General features: G+C 41.1%; 1 protein-coding gene and 1 pseudogene across 1 annotated transcript; one reads left to right on the top strand and one right to left on the bottom strand.

Annotated features, from left to right (window-relative positions):
- The first annotated feature begins 9,485 nt into the window (after positions 1-9,485).
- Positions 9,486-12,258, top strand: LOC129835058 (lengsin-like). The gene is made up of 4 exons (XM_055900406.1): positions 9,486-9,515; positions 9,886-10,549; positions 10,691-10,857; positions 11,021-12,258. The coding sequence occupies exons 1-4, from the start codon at positions 9,486-9,488 to the stop codon at positions 12,233-12,235; spliced, it is 2,076 nt and encodes a 691-aa protein (XP_055756381.1). The 3' UTR covers positions 12,236-12,258.
- A 622-nt stretch (positions 12,259-12,880) lies between these two features.
- LOC129837237 (protein FAM83B-like) lies at positions 12,881-18,885 on the bottom strand (annotated as a pseudogene).
- Positions 18,886-19,216: the final 331 nt, after the last annotated feature.

Here is a 19,216-nt window from a genome sequence, read left to right as displayed (position 1 = left end):
TTCTCAAAGGCGCTCCAAAGGCAACCCACCACCTCGTTGAACTAGAATAAAATGTCAAGCTAACGGCAAAGCCTATTTAATTTCGCATACACCTTTAACATACCGTTAATCACAGGAAAAACTCACATGTATCAATTTCACAAAGACAACAAAGCATGTGTCGAAGAGGCCCGAGATTTAACATTTTAAAAATTGAAGACCAGTTGATACAGAATTACAACACGAGTAGCTACAATGTAACAAAATATTGTTATATGAAAATTGACACTTACTGGGATATGCTTACTCATTGAAGATTGTAGCTTAATCATACAGCCGGTCCCTAAAAATAAGTAAATATATTAAATGGTTTTGCACCATGCAGTCTAGGCAATTCCTCCGTGCGGAGTCGGCGTCTACTCGACTAGTACGACGCAAGGCAAACGGGCAATCACTATTCAGAGCTCGAGCTCTTTTGAAACCCCACCCTAGAAAGCCTACAAACTGGGCATGTTCTCTGGGATCAAATTGTAGTCCTGCGCAAAAGAAGCCAACTCTTTATTCCGTTTTATTGACCTCTGTTTGAATACTTAAGGATTGCTGATTATTGACTATATAGTGCTTATTTATCATTTAGGGTTTCCACTAGCTTTCACAGCCACAAGGTCAAAATAAGCTATTTTTTTGTTGCTTCTTGGTCTCAGTTTAAGGTTTTGAGGGATAAGGAAGGTCCTGAACAGTCATTCTGAAAAGTACTTTTTATCTCAAGGCTAACTACCAGTAAGTTTGAAAAGACAGGCTGAGTGGGGGGGTTATATTCATGAGCTCGCCTTGACTGACAACTCTTTGAAACGCCAATGTCAAGCAACTTGGATGAATTGAGCAGTGTTGCAGTAAAATCATCTCAAGCAAATATGGTGATACACAAATCAACAACATTGAAATTGCAACAATGCTGAAATGCATCGGAGATATCCATTTATATTATCCCATTTGGCATGTCTCTTGTGATGCGGTTCACAGCAGCACTGACGGATGTCTTGACTTGACAGCTGCGTCAGAGTTTTGAACAACCCTCACCCCCACCCTCACCCTCAACCCAGAGGCGCAACATCGCAAGACTTCTGGGAACACTTGCGAAGCAGACCAGGCCGGGGTTTGAGAAGTCAATGAGAGAAGGGAAAAATGTCTATTGGAGAAACTGTTTCTGGCTATCTTCATACTGTACTGTCTTTTGTCTTTATGCTTGTGTGACCCTTCTGAATGTGGGTCAAAAGGGTCATAAAGGTTTTTCGCCCCTGCCTCCCGGAGTTCTCCTTGCTAGCTAGCGGGACGCAGGGCGACACCGGTAGAGTGATCTTCGCTCCTGAATGCCGAACACCTGCCCTCACCGTCATTAACAGAACTGCGGTAAAACAGTGCCCAACAATGGAAATGCATTTGGCAGTTGATCTACTTCTGTTCTGTAAATGGCATTGTGTGCTCTCTTCGAAGGATGGATCCCAGTCTTTTCAGGTCTATGGGATACGGGGGATCGGGTTGGTCTGCCGGGCATTGGGATGACAACCCAACTCGGGGTGAGGAGGGCTTTTAGCGGGTGGAATAGTGGGGACCAATTGGAGGTTTACTAATTAGCAATGCAAATATCATGGTACAGCTATATAGACACTCAATCATCATGTTACTTTTTAATGGTACGTTTACAAACATATATTTTGATAAATAGAATTGAAAGTTGTGTCTCATTATGGTAAGTGGTGAAATAAGTATAGCCAGTTACAATTGTAATGGCCTAGCAGATAATAAGAAAAGACGATCAGTATTTACCTGGCTAAAAGAGAAGGAATATTTCTCCCATGGGCAAAGAAATTCAAAAGGGGTGATGGTTTTAATTAACAGTAATTTTGATCCAAATGTGCAAATTTTCCAAACAGGTCATCAAGGTAGATAGATTTTTAAAAATATGTTATTGGACAATAAACAGATAAGGCTTATTAACCTATATGGTCCAAATAATATATCAAAGAATTGATCAACTCTACAAGCAATACTAGACTCTATTATTATGGTGGGAGATTTTAATACGGTCTTAAAAACCTCTATGGACCGGAAAGGAAATCACACTACAAACTATCACCCTCAGGCACTTAAGGAAATCATGAATGTCATGGATATATTGGAATTAGTGGATATATGGAGACTTAAATACCCTGACCTAGTGAGATATACATGGCGGAGGCTTAATCAAGCTAGTCGTCTCGACTACTTTCTTATGCCATTCTATCTGGCACTAAAAGTTTAAAAAGTGTTGATAGGGGACAGAATGCGGTCGGATCATCACATAATTGGCATATATATTACTCTTACAGAATTTCCACGTGGGCGAGGATATTGGAAATTGAATCAAAGCCTACTAGATGATACGTTGTTTAGAACTAGGACAGAAAAGTTTATAACTGACTTTTTCAGACATAACATAAGTACAGCAGATCCTCTTATTGTATGGGACACTTTTAAATGTGCCTTTAGAGGCCATGCAATTCAGTACTCATCTATAAAACAAGCAATTTAGATCAAAAGAGTCCATATCAACAAAGGAAATTGAAGGACTAACAGTACAGTTAGATAACAATAAAAACTACCATAGAGGCACAGAATAAGTTGGAGGAAAAATAAAAGAAATGGAGGAACTTATTCAAGAAAGATCCAGTGTAATATATTATAAAAAATTAAGTGAACTGGATGGAATATAGGGAAAAATGCACCAAATTCTTTTTCAATCTTCAATATAGAAATGCTACCAAAAAAATGTATTGAAACTTGTTACAAATGATGGAGTCACGCATGATTCACCGAATGATATTTTGAAAGAGGAGGAGTAAAGTACTTTAAGAATATGTTTTCCTTTCAGTCTCCTCCATCTCCACTAACTGCAACTAATTGTATGGATTATTTTCCTAATAATAATGTAAAATTAACATCTGTACAGAAAGACTCATGTGAAGGCCAAATTACAGAGGAGGAACTTCTTGATGCAATTAAAGCCTTTAAGGCTGGGAAAACTCCAGGGCTGGATGACATACCAGTGGAAGTATACAAAACTTTTTTTGATATCCTCAGAGGACCATTATTAGCATGTTTTAACCACTCCTATATAAATGGTAGATTATTAGACACACAACAAGAAGGTCTGATATCATTATTACTGAAACAGGACTCAAGTGGTATATATAAAGATCCAGTACATTTAAAAAAATGGAGACCTCTTACACTTCAGTGTTGTGATGCAAAAATCCTAGCAAAATGCTTGGCGCATAGAATAAAAAAATGTATTGTCAGATTGTCATCCTAATCAGACAGGTTTTTTACATGGACGATACATTGGAGATAATATAAGACAAGTACTGGAAACAATAGAATACTATGAAATATCGGGGACACCAGGCCTGGTTTTCATAGCTGATTTCGAAAAGGCTTTTGATAAAGTACTTCTGGAGTTCATATATAAATGCCTAGAATATTTCAATTTTGGGAAATCTCTTATAAAATGGGTTGAAGTTATGTATAGTAACCCCAGGTGTAAAATAGTAAATAATGGCTACATCTCAGAAAGTTTTAAACTATCTAGAGGAGTAAAACAAGGTTGTCCACTATCGGCATATCTATTTTTTATTGCCATCGAAATGATTAGCTGTTAAAATTAGATCAAACAATAATATTAAGGGATTAGAAATCCGTGGCTTAAAAACTAAGGTGTCATTGTACGCTGATGATTTATGTTTTCTTTTAAAACCACAATTAGAATCTCTCCACGGCCTCATAGAGGATCTAGATACTTTTGCTACCCTCTCTGGATATAAACCAAATTATGATATTACGTATTGGATCACTAAAAAATGTAAATTTTACATTACTATGTAGTTTACCAATTAAATGGTCTGACGGAGATGTGGACATACTCGGTATACAAATCCCAAAAGAAAGAAATGATCTCACTCCAATACATTTTTTATAGAAAGTTTGCAAAAATAGATAAGATCTTGCTACCATGGAAAGGAAAATACCTGTCTATTTGTGGAAAAATCACCCTGATTAACTCTTTAGTCATATCACAGTTTACCTATTTGCTTATGGTTTTGCCTACACCTAGTGACCTGCTTTTTAAATTATATGAACAAAAGATATTCCATTTTATTTGGAACGGCAAGCCAGTCAAAATTAAAAGGGCCTAATTATATAACGAATATGAATTCGGAGGGCAGAAATTATTAAATATTAAAGCTTTAGACCTCTCACTAAAGGCATCAGTTATACAAAAGTTATACTTAACTCCAAACTGGCTCTCTAGTAAATTAGTAGGAATGTCTCATCCTATGTTCAAGAATGGCCTTTTCCCCTTTATTCAGATTACACCTGCTCACTTTCGGTTGTTTGAAAAGGAAATCATCTCCAAAATATCGTTATTTTTTAAACAAGCCTTAGAAAGTTGTTTGCAATTTCAGTTTAATCCACCTGAAAAGACAGAACAAATAATGCAACAAATGTTGTGGTTAAACTCAAATATACTAATTGATCAAAAAACGTAATTTTCGAGAGAAAAAAAGAAAAAAAAAGTATCTCTTTAGTGAATGATATCATAAATAGGACTGGTGGAGTTATGTCACACATGCAGCTAACACAAACATATGGAAATGTCTGCTCTACCCAAAACTACAACCAATTAATTGCAGCATTACCGCAAAAATGGAAGAGGCAAGTAGAAGGAGAAAAAAGTAAGAAACTTGTATGTCGGTCCTGTATTAACTTCTTATAGCTGGGGGCAGTATTGAGTAGCTTGGATGAATAAGGTGCCCAGAGTAAACTGCCTTCTACTCAGGCCCAGTTGCTAATATATGCATAGTATTAGTAGATTTGGATAGAAAACACTCTGAAGTTTCTAAAACTGTTTGAATGATGTCTGTGAGTATAACAGAACTCATATGGCAGGCAATAACCTGAGAAAAAATCCAACCAGGAAGTGGGAAATCTGAGGTTTGTAGGTTTGCCTATCCAATATACAGTGTCTATGGGGTCATATTGCACTTCCTACGACTTCCACTAGATGTCAACAGTCTTTAGAACCTTGTTTGATGCTTCTACTGCGAAGGATGGGGGAATGAGAGCTGAATGAGTCAGGGCTCTGCCAGAGTGGCATTAGCTGATCACGCACGCTCAAGTGAGAGTTAGGTCTGTTCCATTGCATTTCTACCGACAAAGGAATTCTCCGGTTGAAACATTATTGAAGATTTATGATAAAAACATCCTAAAGGTTGATTCTATACTTCGTTTGACATGTTTCTACGAACTGTAATATGACTTTTCGTCTGAACCTTCGCCTGGACTTGCCCGCGCGTCGTGATTTTCGATTGTGTACTAAACGCGCGAACAAAAAGGAGGTATTTGGACATAAATGATGGACTTTATCGAACAAATCAAACATTTATTGTGGAACTGTGATTCCTGGGAGTCCATTCTGATGAAGATCATCAAAGGTAAGTGAATATTTATAATGTTATTTCTGACTTCTGTTGACTCCACAACATGGCGGATATCTGTATGGCGTGTTTTGTTGTCTGAGCGCTGTACTCAGATTATTGCATGGTGTGCTTTTTCCGTAAAGTTTTTTTGAAATCTGACACAGCGGTTGCATTAAGGAGAAGTGGATCTAAAATTCCATGCATAACAGTTGTATCTTTTATCAATGTTTATTGTGAGTATTTCTGTAAATTGACGTGGCTCTCTGCAAAATCACTGGATGTTTTGGAACTACTGAACATAACGCGCCAATGTAAACTTAGATTTTTGGATATAAATATGAACTTTATCTAACAAAACATACATGTATTGTGTAACATCAAGTCCTATGAGTGTCATCTAATGAAGATCATCAAAGGTTAGTGATTCATTTTATCTCTATTTCTGCTTTTTGTGACTCTCTTTGGCTGGAAAAATGGCTGTGTTTTTCTGTGACTAGGTACTGACCTAACATAATCGTTTGGTGCGCTTTCGTCGTAAAGCCTTTTTGAAATCGGACACTGTGGTGGGATTAACAACAAGTTTATCTTTAAAATGGTGTGAAATACTTGTATGTTTGAGGAATTTTAATTATGAGATTTCTGTTGTTTGAATTTGGCGCCCTGCACTTTCACTGGCTGTTGTCAAATCGACGGGAACTTAGCCGATCTCAGCCATAAGAGGTTTTAAAGAACATAAATGGTTAAATAACATTTCATATAAGGACCAAAAAACTGACAGCTGTGCCATATAAATTGCAAAATAGTTGGGAAGAGATTTTCGATGTACCCATTCCATGGCACATGGTTTATGAATTGATACGCAAAACTACGCCAGATTCAAAATGTCCAATTTTTCAATTTAAATTACTATACAAACTTGTGGCAACCAATAGAATGTTATATATATGGGGGATACAATCTTCCCAGCTCTGCAGATTTTGCTGTGAGGAGGCAGAGTCATTAGATCATTTATTTTGGTATTGTCCATATGTAGCTCGTTTTTGGTCGCAGGTCCAGGAATGGCTGAAGATTTGCAACATTTTCCTAGAACTAACGCTGCAGATAGCAATACAGGGTGATTTGAAAATCCATAGTCAATCAATCAATAATATAATAATTATTTTAGCAACATTTTTTATTTTTAAGTTACAATCTAGAAGCTATGAGAATAGAAAGGTTCAGTACTTTTGTGAAGCATCAAAGCACAGTTGAAAAATATATGGCAAATAGAATAGAATAGAATTAAATTAAAATAGAATTACAATTCGTATGATATGTTACTGTCACGTTCCTGACCGGTTTTCTGTTATTTTGTATGTGTTTGACGGTCAGGACGTGAGTTTGGGTGGGTAGTCTATGTTATGTGTTTCTATGTTTGTTTAAGGGTGACCTGATATGGCTCTCAATTAGAGGCTGGTGGTTTTCATTTCCTCTGATTGAGAGTCATATTAAGGTAGGTGTTTTCACATTGTTTGTGGTGGGTGGTTGTCTCCTGTGTCAGTGTCTGTATGTTACGCCACACGGGACTGTTTCGGTTTTGGTTTTGTATGCAGTCTGTTTCCTGTTCATGCGTTCTTCACGTTATATGTAAGTTCGTGTCCAGGTCTGTTGACTGCGTTTGTTATTTTGTAAATTCTCAAGTGTTTCGTGTTCGTCTATCATTTAAATAAATTCATTATGACTGCATACCTCGATGCGTATTGGTCCGACCCATGCTTCTCCTCTTCAGACGAAGAGGAGGAGAGCAGCCGTTACAGTTACGAATTTGCAAAAACGTACAATATGTTACAAAGAGACCCCCCCCCCCCCCAAAAAAAACTAGAATAGTCCTAACTAAGCAAAATTACATTGAAAAGACGTGTACAATATGTATTTTCCAGACGTTAAGGGTTGGTTTAATTTCGGTTCTTAATGAGAGGTGAAGATACATATTTTCTATACATTTAAAATACATATTTTCCGGGACATTGAAACGTATCTTTTGCGGACGTTGAAAAAATACGTATTTTCAGTTCTGAATGAAAGTTGACAGTACATATTTTCCAGACATTGAAAATATGTATTTTCCCGATGTTGAAATCAGCCTCAATATTGGGTCTGAATGAAAGTTGAAAATATTTAGTTTATATTTGATATAACCTTTATTTAACTAGGCAAGTCCGTTAAGAAAAAATCTTATTTACAATGACGGCCTACACCGGCCAAACCTGGACAACGCTGGGTCATTTGTGCGCTGCCCTATGGGACTCCCAATCACTGTCAGTTGTGATACAGCCTGGATTCGAACCAGGGTGTCCGTAGTGACGCCTCAAACACTGAGCTGCAGTGCCTTAGACCGCTGTGCCACTCGGTGCTTGGGCCGGTCTCGACCGCACCAAATCGGAACCAAACATAGACGCCTATGATTGGTTCAGATTTGGTCCACACCGGACCAAAAACCAATGTCCGTGGATGTGGAAATCAAGGCCGGTCCAGACTGCACCAAAGAAAACGGCCAAAAGGCATCTGCATCAGTCCGAGCTTACATGAGATGTTGCCTACAGTGTTGCCAGAAATCAAATTTTTATGTATGCTCATCTATGTGGTAAGCCTACCGTTTGTAAAACACCAAAAAAAAGACGTCCGGTCCGGACAATTTACTGATAGAAACTTGAAACCTCTGATCATGACAATGGGTTGAAACTCCAGGATGACAGTTGTGATTGTCCATTCCATATTGTCCATTTTACTTTGACATGTCCTGTTTTTGGGATATGTTGCTTGTTAACATGACAGTGCATTTTTTGGGGGGGATGTTGCCTCTTTTAAAATGGGGGTCAATAGGAAATAATGTTGGTTTTCCCCAATTTGTGGGCGTGGTCGAGGGGAATTCCTTATTATTACTTGAATGCCGACTGAGACAAAAGCTTAAAAATTAACGAATAGAAGTATAAAGAGGGTTTCCTGCAGATGCAGGAATGCCTACATGCAGGAACACCCCGATTTGCAGGCTGGAATAGCACGCTTCTCATAGAAGCTAGTGACGAACACCGTTTAGGCCCTATTAGACATATGTGGCAACAAATAGGCTATTCTTTCAAAAGTTGAGTGACCGGAATTCTACACATCATGATGCACACATCTTAGCAGGTAAAATGCACTATTTTTTAGGTATTTATAAGTAGGCTATAGCTAGGCTATGCTGTATTGCAGTCTATATTACAAAAAAATGTTTATCTTATTAGGTATTTCAGTGAAAAGTATTTTATGATATAATATAGTTGTATAGTTGTTCTTAATAATATTGTAATTAAGTTGTTATCAAGTTGTTACAGTGTCCTGGATGAGCACTAAATTCAATCTAGGTCCTATGCCAATGTTGCACAAGTTAATCTAAATATAAATTAATCTCACTATAGAAAAAATATATTTATTATAGAAAAGAGAGCATATTTGATCCCAGTCTTGATATAAAGGTTTTGTGAAGCCATATCAAATCTAGTTTTATTTCATACAGACAGTAGCCTAGTTCTTTACCATAAAATAGTTTATATCAGCAAAAAGTTAGCGTTACAACATCTATTGTAGATGCCTGATAAACATGTTAATGTTTCTCAGTACTTTTGAACTAAATGCATCTTTCTAGAAACTGCCTGAACGTCATGATTGGAGGCACAAACAAAATAGCTGAGCTGTGTGTTTTTGTCTCCACCTCCCTTTGCATTGACACAAAGGGGGATATTGAATCGTGGATGTTAATAGCCTGTGGGGTGAAAGCAGAAGTGTTTCAGTCTCTACCAGTTGTCAGTGGATACCAGTGTCCAACAGGAGTGCCCATGGGTGCGTTGAGAGAATTTTCCAATTCATCACCATTGTGCCAATTGTCCATAAAAGAAATGTGCGAGCATAGCTCTGGTTTCAAATGAAGGCACTCAAATCTCAGGTCAAAACTCACAAATGAGTATAAAAGGAATGCATGACTCAGAGGATCTCGTTCTCGAGGTAACATATCTAGCTCTTTTACATTTTTTAGGCCTGTAAATCCCAGTATGGTGTTTTGGATTTGGACACGACGTTGTTGTTGTTTCTTTTTACCCGTGAATGGTAACTGAATTGAAGAAACTTTAAAAGACATCACTATTCCATAATCTGAAAAAGAAACTGGTAAAAAAAAAAAAAAACATTTTCCATCCCTTTTGTTTTAATATGGTGTAACAAATGCATTGTTAATTTAACTGTGATCTATTTGTTGTAAGTATTAAAATGTATATATATATTAATAAATGTATATGTTTATTAATAACTATATAATAAATATATGAAAAGTACTTTAAAATACTGTATATTTTTGGTGTTTGTGTGGTGTTTCCAGGAGGGCTCAAGTAGGCTCAGAGACCAGGTAGATGGCAGTGGAATGAGCCTGGGCAAGAAGAAGGGGGTGAAGGTGAGTGGGAAACATGTGGCCCCAGTGGACTGGGACAGAGGGGGACCGTCCATAGTCCACCACTCCGACTACGTGAGCAGCCCCAGACCCTCAGAAAGCAACCCCACCATCATCTCTATCGGCCCCTCTCCCCACAGGCCCCCTGTGTCTCCAGAGAGGGCTCGGCCCAGGCAGGATGAGGGCCCCCCCTCCAGGGTGGAGTGGTCCAGAGAGGGTTGCACCTACAGCCCAAAGGGCGAGGTGGGGGTCTCCAGACAGACCATGGATGAGTTGAAGAGTATCCTGAAGGATAGTCCCATGCTTGGTGCCCGGGGGAAGGGGGAGGGGCGTCCTGGGAGCCCAGCCCCTTACACCTACCTGCATGGGACCAACAGGGGAGATGGACGACCGGAGTCCCAGTCCTCCTTCACCACTTTCAAGCCCCAATCTGATGCTTCCAGGAGGGTGTCCACCAGGTCCAGGGACAGCAGCTCCCTCCAGCTTGGCTCCGGTATGGACTCCTCAACCTCACACAGGTCAGATGTGACTGGAGCAAACAGGCAATCCGAAGTACGGTCGTCCACGTCTGAGAGCAGCAGTGCCAACTGTGGAGGTTAGTCTGGTTTTGGATTAGATTTATCAAAAAGCTTATATTCTTATTTTGTATAAACTTGTAGCTAGTAAAGTAGTTCCATCACAAGCGACTATCTTTTTTTACAGACATGATAATTGCTTTTGGCTCTTTTTCTCATAGATAACAGTAAAGACAACATGGGCAAGTCTGGGACTCGGAGCTTTGTCTCCGCCATGGAGCACATCAAGCAGCAGATTGCCCGGGAGAATATCAATTTTGTCCGCTTCGAGGCCACAGATCTCCATGGGGTGTCCAGGTCTAAGACAGTGCCAGTCCGCTTCTTTCATGTAATCATCTCACACACAGTACACAGACATCCTGAAACGTACTAGCTATAGTGTATTGAGACAGCCCACAATGTTATAATGCTATTTGTTTAAATGGTTGCTCAATGGTTATGCTTGCCTATAGGAAAAGTCCCATGATGCAAACCTTTTTTTATCTTTACAGGAGAAAGCAGTATACGGGGTGCCGATGCCAAGAAGCTACCTAGAGCTGACCCTGAGCCCTAAGAGCTGTGAGGTGGACCACGCCAAAAACCCTGCCAACTTCAGTAGCGATGTGCTGCTTATCCCAGACCTGTCGACCTTCAGGGTGCTGCCCTGGGCAGAGCAGACGGCCCGGGTCATCTGTGACCCCTGCATGATAACCGGCAGCCCCCTGCGCACCGCACCCCGTCTCATCGCCAAGCAGCTGATGGGGCAGCTCCAGAGCATGGGTTTCTCCCTGTACTCCTCCTTCACCTACGAGTGCTGTGTCCTGGGCGCGCCCGACAGGGTGGGCTCCAAGACCATGCTGTTCCCTGCCACCACCCTGGCCAGCAACCACGACCTGCCCTTCTTCCAGCAGCTGGTGAATGGGATGTACTGCATGGGGGCCGACGTGGACAGTTTGGCCTCAGCCATGGTGCCCGGTCAGATGGAGATCAACTTGAGGCCGGAGTTCGGCATCGCGGCCGCCGACACCGCCTTCACGTTTCGTACCGGCATCAAAGAGATGGCGAGGAAATACAGCTACATCGCCAGCTTCTTCAACGACGACAGCCTGTACAACGCCGGGGTGCTTTCCCACTCTCTCTGGGACGCCAACGGCCACCGTAGTCTCTTCCACACCGGGGACCACGGCGCAGGGGAGCTGTCGGAGATTGGCAGGAAGTGGCTTGCGGGGCTCTTGAGCCACTCGGCCGCCCTGAGCTGCCTGCTCTCCCCTGGGCTGGGCTGCCGCAGCCACATCGCCAAGAAGGTTAAAGACCCCAAGCACAACGTGCTTTACGCCACCTATGGCTACAACGACAACATCAGCGCCTTCAATGTAAAATGCCACGGCGGGCGGGAGACGCATATCGACAACAAGCTGGGCTCGGCCATGGCTAACCCATACGTGGTGCTGGCGGCCACCGTGGCGGCAGGACTGGACGGTATCAAACGCAACCTGGCGGCTGAGACAGGTCTGACCAGGGCCTCCACCCACACCCAGCTGGGGAAACAGCAGTTTGCCATTCCTGTGAAGCTGGAGGACGCTCTGGTGGCTTTGAGCGAAGACCATGTGATTCGCGGAGCGCTGGGAGAACCATTTGTGCAGTATTTTATTGCTCTGAAGCAATTTGAGATTGAGACTGAAGAATTGGATACAGAGAGAAACAAATGTCTGGAATATTTCATATAGAAGTACTCAATATTGTACAGATTCCTGTTAAACAAATGGATTGATAGAATTCAGACAATGCTTTCTTTCTTTCATTATATATATATTTATTTTTCCATATTTGACAGAAAACAATAAAAACATGATTGAAATATCAACATCTGTGTGTAGGGCCCAAATGAATTGAAAATGAATTATCACATTTAAAAGAGAGTAGGAAACATCTGGTGTTTGGGTCGTGAATGATGATGCGTTACAGTAGATAGCTGTCAGCATGGTACACAAACATAAATAACATTCTCAACCCATTACAGTGCTATGGGAAAATGTATGAAAGGAAACTGGCCACTTTACACTGAATACTGACTTTGAAACTTATATTACATGTATAGCTGAACACAGAACACAGGGTACCTTATATTGAAGCAATTATTGTCCTATGCATGTATGCACTTTGAACTCAAAACAAAGGACAGTAATATACTCACGTTTGGGGTATTCGATTGACAACTAAGGGACAATCTAAATGACCATTTCACAAGTAAGGAATAACAATTATATTGCTTTATCAGAATCCGCACACTTGCCATATTAGAACATTCCAATATGTACATTTATTTTCCAATAAAATGTATCTCATAACCAGTGCAAAAAATACATGCAAATTCCCTAAAGACTTAACAGTCTAATTTACAATACAAACCCTGTCATAGAACAGTGCTGTTATTGCCTTGATCATAGACAACATTTACACATTCACTTCTTGCTGATGAGATTCCCCACCCGTTGTATGAATCGGCCAAGCTTATTTTCATTAGGCGTAGTTTCAGTCTGAAAGCTGTGTATGGAACTAACAGAGGGATGTCTCACAAACAAACTCCTGTGTTTGTCTGAGTCATATCTGTTTGTAGTAGTTGATGTCGGTTTATCAGAAGGCTTGTTGTCAAATGAAACAAAACTCTCAAACCGGCTATGTGCTCGTTTCCGCCTGGTGTCTGAATGAATTGCTGCTCGACTCGCCACAGTGTTTGTGGAGCTCAGGGAGTTCTTGTCCGGTTCACATTTCTTTCTAAAGCTCTTTCTAACCCAGCTAGTAGTTAACCCAGGAGATGATGATTTACCTGCTGGGCTGGGAGAATTCTGTTGTTGTTCCTTTTCGGTTTCAGTGCCAGCCGCATTGTGTGATGACCTGGAAGGGCTTGGAGAATGACCCTTGGGTGATGTAGTAAGTCCCACAGCTGACGGTTTTCCAGGAGGATCTGAGATGGTTCTCTGCTCTGTTGAAATGTCAGCCTGCACTAAATGCTTTGATCTCACTGAACCTGTCCTTTGAAGTGTGGATCTGAATGAATTCTGCCTTTGGAGTTCTGCTCTTTCTCCTTCTACCTTGTGTGGCGTTTTCTCCACCATTTTCTCCACTGAAACATCGGCATGCACTATATTCTTTATTGATGTCACAGAAGTTCTGGGTTTCAATGGATTCACACTTTGGCGTGTTTTCTCTTAATCTGCGGAGAGCACCAAGTCAGAGCTGTTGGCCAGCTGGTCAGTGGATTCATGGCTCTTCCTGGTGGGGCCCTCCTTCTCCTCTGGTATTCCAATCAAAGATGTTAGCCCTTTAGAGCTCTCCACATTAAGTCCAGTTGGTCTGAAGTTGGAGGGCTTGAGCAGAGGTTCCTTTAGTTGTATTCCCAGTTGGGCTGCCGACATCGTCCTGGAGAGAGGCTCTTGCCAGTCATCAAGAGGATTCCTCTCTGTCTTGGTCGTGATATTGTATTGTGAGACAGACCTTTGTGCATCACTGAAGTTGGTTAGTTTATATTTTTGTCCTTCAACTCTGTTTCCCTCTTCCTGTTGACCTCCTGGGGTGAGTTCCTCTCTGCGGCTGGATGGTCCCTGATTAGAACTGTGTTCGGAGCTGCCTGCTAGCTCTGCCGCACTGTGCCTTTTATCCAGGCCTCTCTCTGACGACCTTCCTTTAGCTCTTTCGAGAGTAGAGAAAATAGACAGCCTGAGAGAATCCTGGCTCTGCCCTGGCCTTAAGTTGCTGACAGGTTCCTCATACTCATGTAAACTGAGCCTTTTCCGTCTGATCTCTTCCAATCTCGTCTGACTCTCCCTCAATCTAGCAGGGGTCAGTTGGGGTTGGAAGTTGCTTAGGCCACCTAGACTGCCCTGTGGAGATGTCACTCCTAGACTGCCCTGTGGAGATGTCACTCCTAGACTGCCCTGTGGAGATGTCACTCCTAGACTGCCCTGTGGAGATGTCACTCCTAGACTGCCCTGTGGAGATGTCACTCCTAGACTGCCCTGTGGAGAAGTCACTCTTAGACTGCCCTGTGGAGATAGCATCCATAGACTGACTTGTTGAGATGTCACAGAGTGCTCAGACATATAGTTAGGAGTTTCAGACTGCTCTGCCAGACGGCTGTTGAAGAGGACTGATGTTCTCATCTGGGATGATGTGGTTGGGTTCTGCGTACTGTCAGGCAGATGCAGATGCTCAACTGGCTCCCCTAGGGTCGCATCACTGTTATTGAGGTACGAGTCGATCTTCCACCTGCTAAGAGAGATCTCACTGCTGAAAGGGAGTAGATGCTGTTGGTCAATGCCATACTTCTTCTTCTGCATGTAATGATTAATCCTGCCTGGTAACAGTGTGTCCTCGATGCGTCTGCCTCTCTCAGGGGCACCGTGAGCGCCGCCAGCGTCATCTCTTACATTCGTCAAGGGAGTTGTGGAATTCCCTCTCTGCGGCAGCTCCGGCGTAGCTGTGTCCCCTCACAAGTTTCCCCATATCGCTGCAGTGAGATTGATTCAGTCTGTCCTGAAAGCTCAGTCTTCTTGTGACCATCTGTCCATTGTTGCATCGATCGTCCTTCTGTTGACCAGTAGAACTCATCAAGCCAAAGCTGTCTCCCACGGGATCTCGTGTGAATCTGGTCGAGAGAGAGTCTGCTCTCAAAGAGAAGACCGGAATAAGGTTGTACGTGGCTGTTGCCGGCTCTTTCCGGAAGTCTGAGAGAGAGTGACAGGCAGAGTGGTTCGGGCAAACAGATGTCTGAACTCCTCGTCGTAGGAGCCCACCAGCTGCCCTGTGACCACCAGGACCATGCTGAGCTTGATCTTCTCAAAGGACCACATGAAGCTGGAGAAAAGGGAGACTTAAAGAAAGGTGTTATAATAAATAAATGCAGTCATTCGGTTACTTATATATAAAACTCCATGAATACTTTATAAAATGTTAGTATGCTATATAATGTATAATATCATATTTAATATACTGTATTTAACAAGTATAAGGAAGAGTGTGGGAACATATTTATGTTTTAAATGCAATAGAGGGGACATTGTTGGTTAGACATACCTTAGACATACCTGTATGTACCGTACAACACTGTTTTGCAGTCCACCAATAGAGACCTCTGCTCCAAAGATCCATGGAACTTTGCTCCAGATCGACACATGTACTGCTGTCCTTTCACTGTCCGAACTCGCAAGTTCTGAACAAGACAGAAGAACTGAGAGAAAATCTCTCACCATTTATTTTTTACACACACACACACACACACACACACACACACACACACACACACACACACACACACACACACACACACACACACACACACACACACCACTACTACTACTACTACTACAACTCTAACCTTATCAAACTTGACAACCATCCCCAAAACCATAGACAGGAGGCCAACCAGAAAATTGGTTTGGAATGATTAAGAGTTACAGCAAGACAACAAAGACATTTCACCTTTCATTGGGAAACTTTGTTTTTGCTCAAAAACAAGTTCTCGATCTATCCAATAGAGACAAAGGGTAAAGACACTTTGTAACAAGAACAAGCCTGGCACTGTGCTATAAACCTCATGAAATAAACCCGCTGATGACATCCAGTATGTTAATACACTGATTATGCTTCAAGGGAAATAGACACACCGGTAAATGACTACTGCATTTCCACCAAGGGTGTGGAGCAAATGTCATTGCTAATCCGCGAAAACTCCTGTCAATAGTGAAAAGGTCATGCCTGACAAACCCCTGCTATGCATTTAAAAGAGACCTTGGTCTCAGTATGACGCCCTGATAAAATAAAGGTTAAATAAACAAAAGAAATACAATTTAATAAGGACTTTAAGCTCTTACAGTTCATTTGTGAATATACACTGAGTGTACAAAACATTAGGAACACCTGCCCTTTCCATGACATAGACTGACAAGGGGAATCCAAGTTAAAGCTATGATCTCTTATTGATGCCGCTTGTTAAATCCACTTCAATCAGTGTAGATGAAGGGGAGGAGACAGGTTAAAGAAGGATTTTTAAGCTTTTGGGACAATTGAGACATTGATTGTGTATTTGTGCCATTCAGAGGATGAATAGGCAAGACAAACGATTTAAGTGCCTTTGAAAGGGTATGGTAGTAGTTGTCAGGCGCACTGGTTTAAGTGTGTCAAGAACTGCAACGCTGCTGGATTTTTTTAAAGCTCAACCGCTTCCCATGCGTATCAAGAATGGTCCACCACCCAAAGGACATCCAGCCAACTTGACTTTAACTGTGGGAAGCATTGGAGTCAACATGGGCCAACATCCCTGTTGGTACACTTTCGACACCTTGTAGAGGCCATGCCCTGACTAATTGAGGCTGTTCTGAGGGCAAAAGTGTGTGCAACTCAATATTAGGAAGGTCTTCCTATTTTTTTCTACACACATTATGTGTAGAAAATTGTGGTATTTCATTGGACAAAGCAGAAGTTTTTGTTATTTTGTATTCATTTTTAAGTCAGTTAAGAACAAATTCTCGTTTAGAAAGACGGCCTAGGAATAGTGGGTTAACTGCCTCGTTCAGGGGCAGAACGACAGATTTTTACCTTGTCAGCTCTGGGATTCGATCTAGCAACCTTTCGGTTAATGGCCTAACTCTCTAACCACTAGGTATTTTGCAAAGTATTTCAAATATAATTCCTTACCTTGAGATCTTGTATTTGGACACCTGCGCTCTTAGCCATATTCAGAAAGCTTTTGAATTGGAAGTCATCAAGAAGTGTGTAGACCATCCCTCCCCTTGTAGTCGCATTGACAATCTCCTTAAAAATATCAACGTCAGTGAAGACATCCATCGCTATAGCAATAACCTATAATGGAAAGGGATTAAGAACACGCTTAATGATCAGTTTTGTGAACTGCGGAGGTTTATTGAAAGTAGAAGTCTCAGAACTTGGTCACCAAATCTGAAAAGGTGCCTCATGTCTTTTTCTGTGTAGTAATTGCTGTGTTGGGGAGTAGTGAACTACATGTAGTTCAACTAGTAATTTATTTACATTTTTCAGTAGCTTGGTGGTAGATTAACTAAATTCAAATATTTTCAGTAGTTAATTACTTGTTTTGCAATATAGTGGTGTAGCTACCTACTGGAACTACACACTACTTTTTTTCAAAAATAAAACATGGGTGAAGTAGGCAAGAATTACATTTATTTTTCTGCATCAGCCCTGCCTAATTCTCACGAAACATTTTTCATGTGCCTTATTCTCACTTTTTGTGTTAAATAGGCTTAATTACACATCTGACTCCAGAGTAATCTGCAATTTGGGGTCAACAACATTTCAGATGTATATATGATCGTAGTGAAGGTAGTGAACTACTTTTTCAAAGTAACTTTAGGTAAGTAAACTATATTTTTCTTAAGGATTGCTTCAGTGTAGCTTAACTTCTTCCAGTGTGAAGTAATTGGTAGCTTGGTAAACTATATTTTCAGAGTAGCTTCCCCAACATTGAGTAATTGTGGTATTCAAAAGTGCACTGTCTGTACAGCACAGTATGTGCGTTTTGAGAAGTAACAATTACTTTTGTTATCCGCACACACTCTTTCATAACCTTCTGGAATTACATATCCAATTGTAAGGAAGATGAGTGGAAACATTTCAGAAAACAATAAGCCTGGCAAGCAGTCATGATGTGTGATGCTAAAATTTCAGTCGGCCTACGTGGAAACCGGTTCAAGTTGAGACAGGCTTAGGTGGTTGATATGCCACAGACATTTAACTGAACATAATTTTTTTCTCAACATGTATACCTGTGGGAAATGCTACTCTGTTAGAAAGGCAATTCAAACCTGGAATGTGTATTTGTACAAACCATAACAGTAAATACCAGACACTGCAAATGATTGATGGGAAATTATATTATTGTGCCTCGTTACCTGTCTTGCGTCTTGGATTTGTTTACGTATCATCTCTTGATGGTCGGTGTGTTGTGTCTGGGAGGGTGGAAAAGCAGGCTGATGTTTGTCTCCACGTTCTCATTGGTGACCTCTGGCCAGCCGAGGTCAAGGTCAGGAACCTCCTCATCTGACTCAGTGGGGAAGTAAGTCGAGGGAGCTCTGACATTTTCTTCACTTTCACGTTTCCTTGCTTCATAATCCTCATCCTCCGGGACTGGCAACTCTGCATTGTCCAAAATGAAGATGACCTCCTCTTCAGAGAGAAAGTTACTGAGTTGTTCAGCTTTGAGGTACTCCTGGTAGGCATCTCTACCCCCACTGACCAGAGCGTAGATGGCAAGCCGGTATGACTCCTTGTAGTGTGGCTGGATGTATTCCGTTGGAATCACGTCTTCTTTGAATGACAACAGATAGGAGAGCTTGGATTCCATTGTACGATTTCCCCAAGAGGATCTCTGATTTATGTGTAATGGGGATATTACCTTAAAAAATATATACAATATATTATGTGTTATGACAGAACTGATTCAATTGTGACTTGTACTATTTTCATCTTCACTATGTATAATGCCACAACCTAATGCCAAAGCTATTTAAGTGAAACAGTTGACTCACAAACTACCACAGGTGAAACTTCCAATAACTGTTTGATTTTACCATATTTTTGTAGACATTCTTCATTCATTACATTTGTGGAAAATACACTCCACCTGTGTGGAAATTCAAGTACAGACAGTACACCACAAAGGATCTTTTCAAATC

This window comes from Salvelinus fontinalis, chromosome 3 (assembly GCF_029448725.1).
Source record: "Salvelinus fontinalis isolate EN_2023a chromosome 3, ASM2944872v1, whole genome shotgun sequence".
Taxonomy (NCBI): domain Eukaryota; kingdom Metazoa; phylum Chordata; class Actinopteri; order Salmoniformes; family Salmonidae; genus Salvelinus; species Salvelinus fontinalis.
The sequence above is the reverse complement of the archived record's forward strand: the minus strand, read 5'-3'. Positions and strand labels throughout refer to the sequence as shown.

Coding starts and splice junctions, on each gene's coding strand:
- LOC129835058 (XM_055900406.1), top strand. CDS start 9,486: ATGCATGACTCAGAGGATCTCGTTCTCGAG. Junction 9,516..9,885: donor CAGAGGATCTCGTTCTCGAG/GTAACATATCTA, acceptor TGGTGTTTCCAG/GAGGGCTCAAGTAGGCTCAG. Junction 10,858..11,020: donor TGCCAGTCCGCTTCTTTCAT/GTAATCATCTCA, acceptor TTATCTTTACAG/GAGAAAGCAGTATACGGGGT.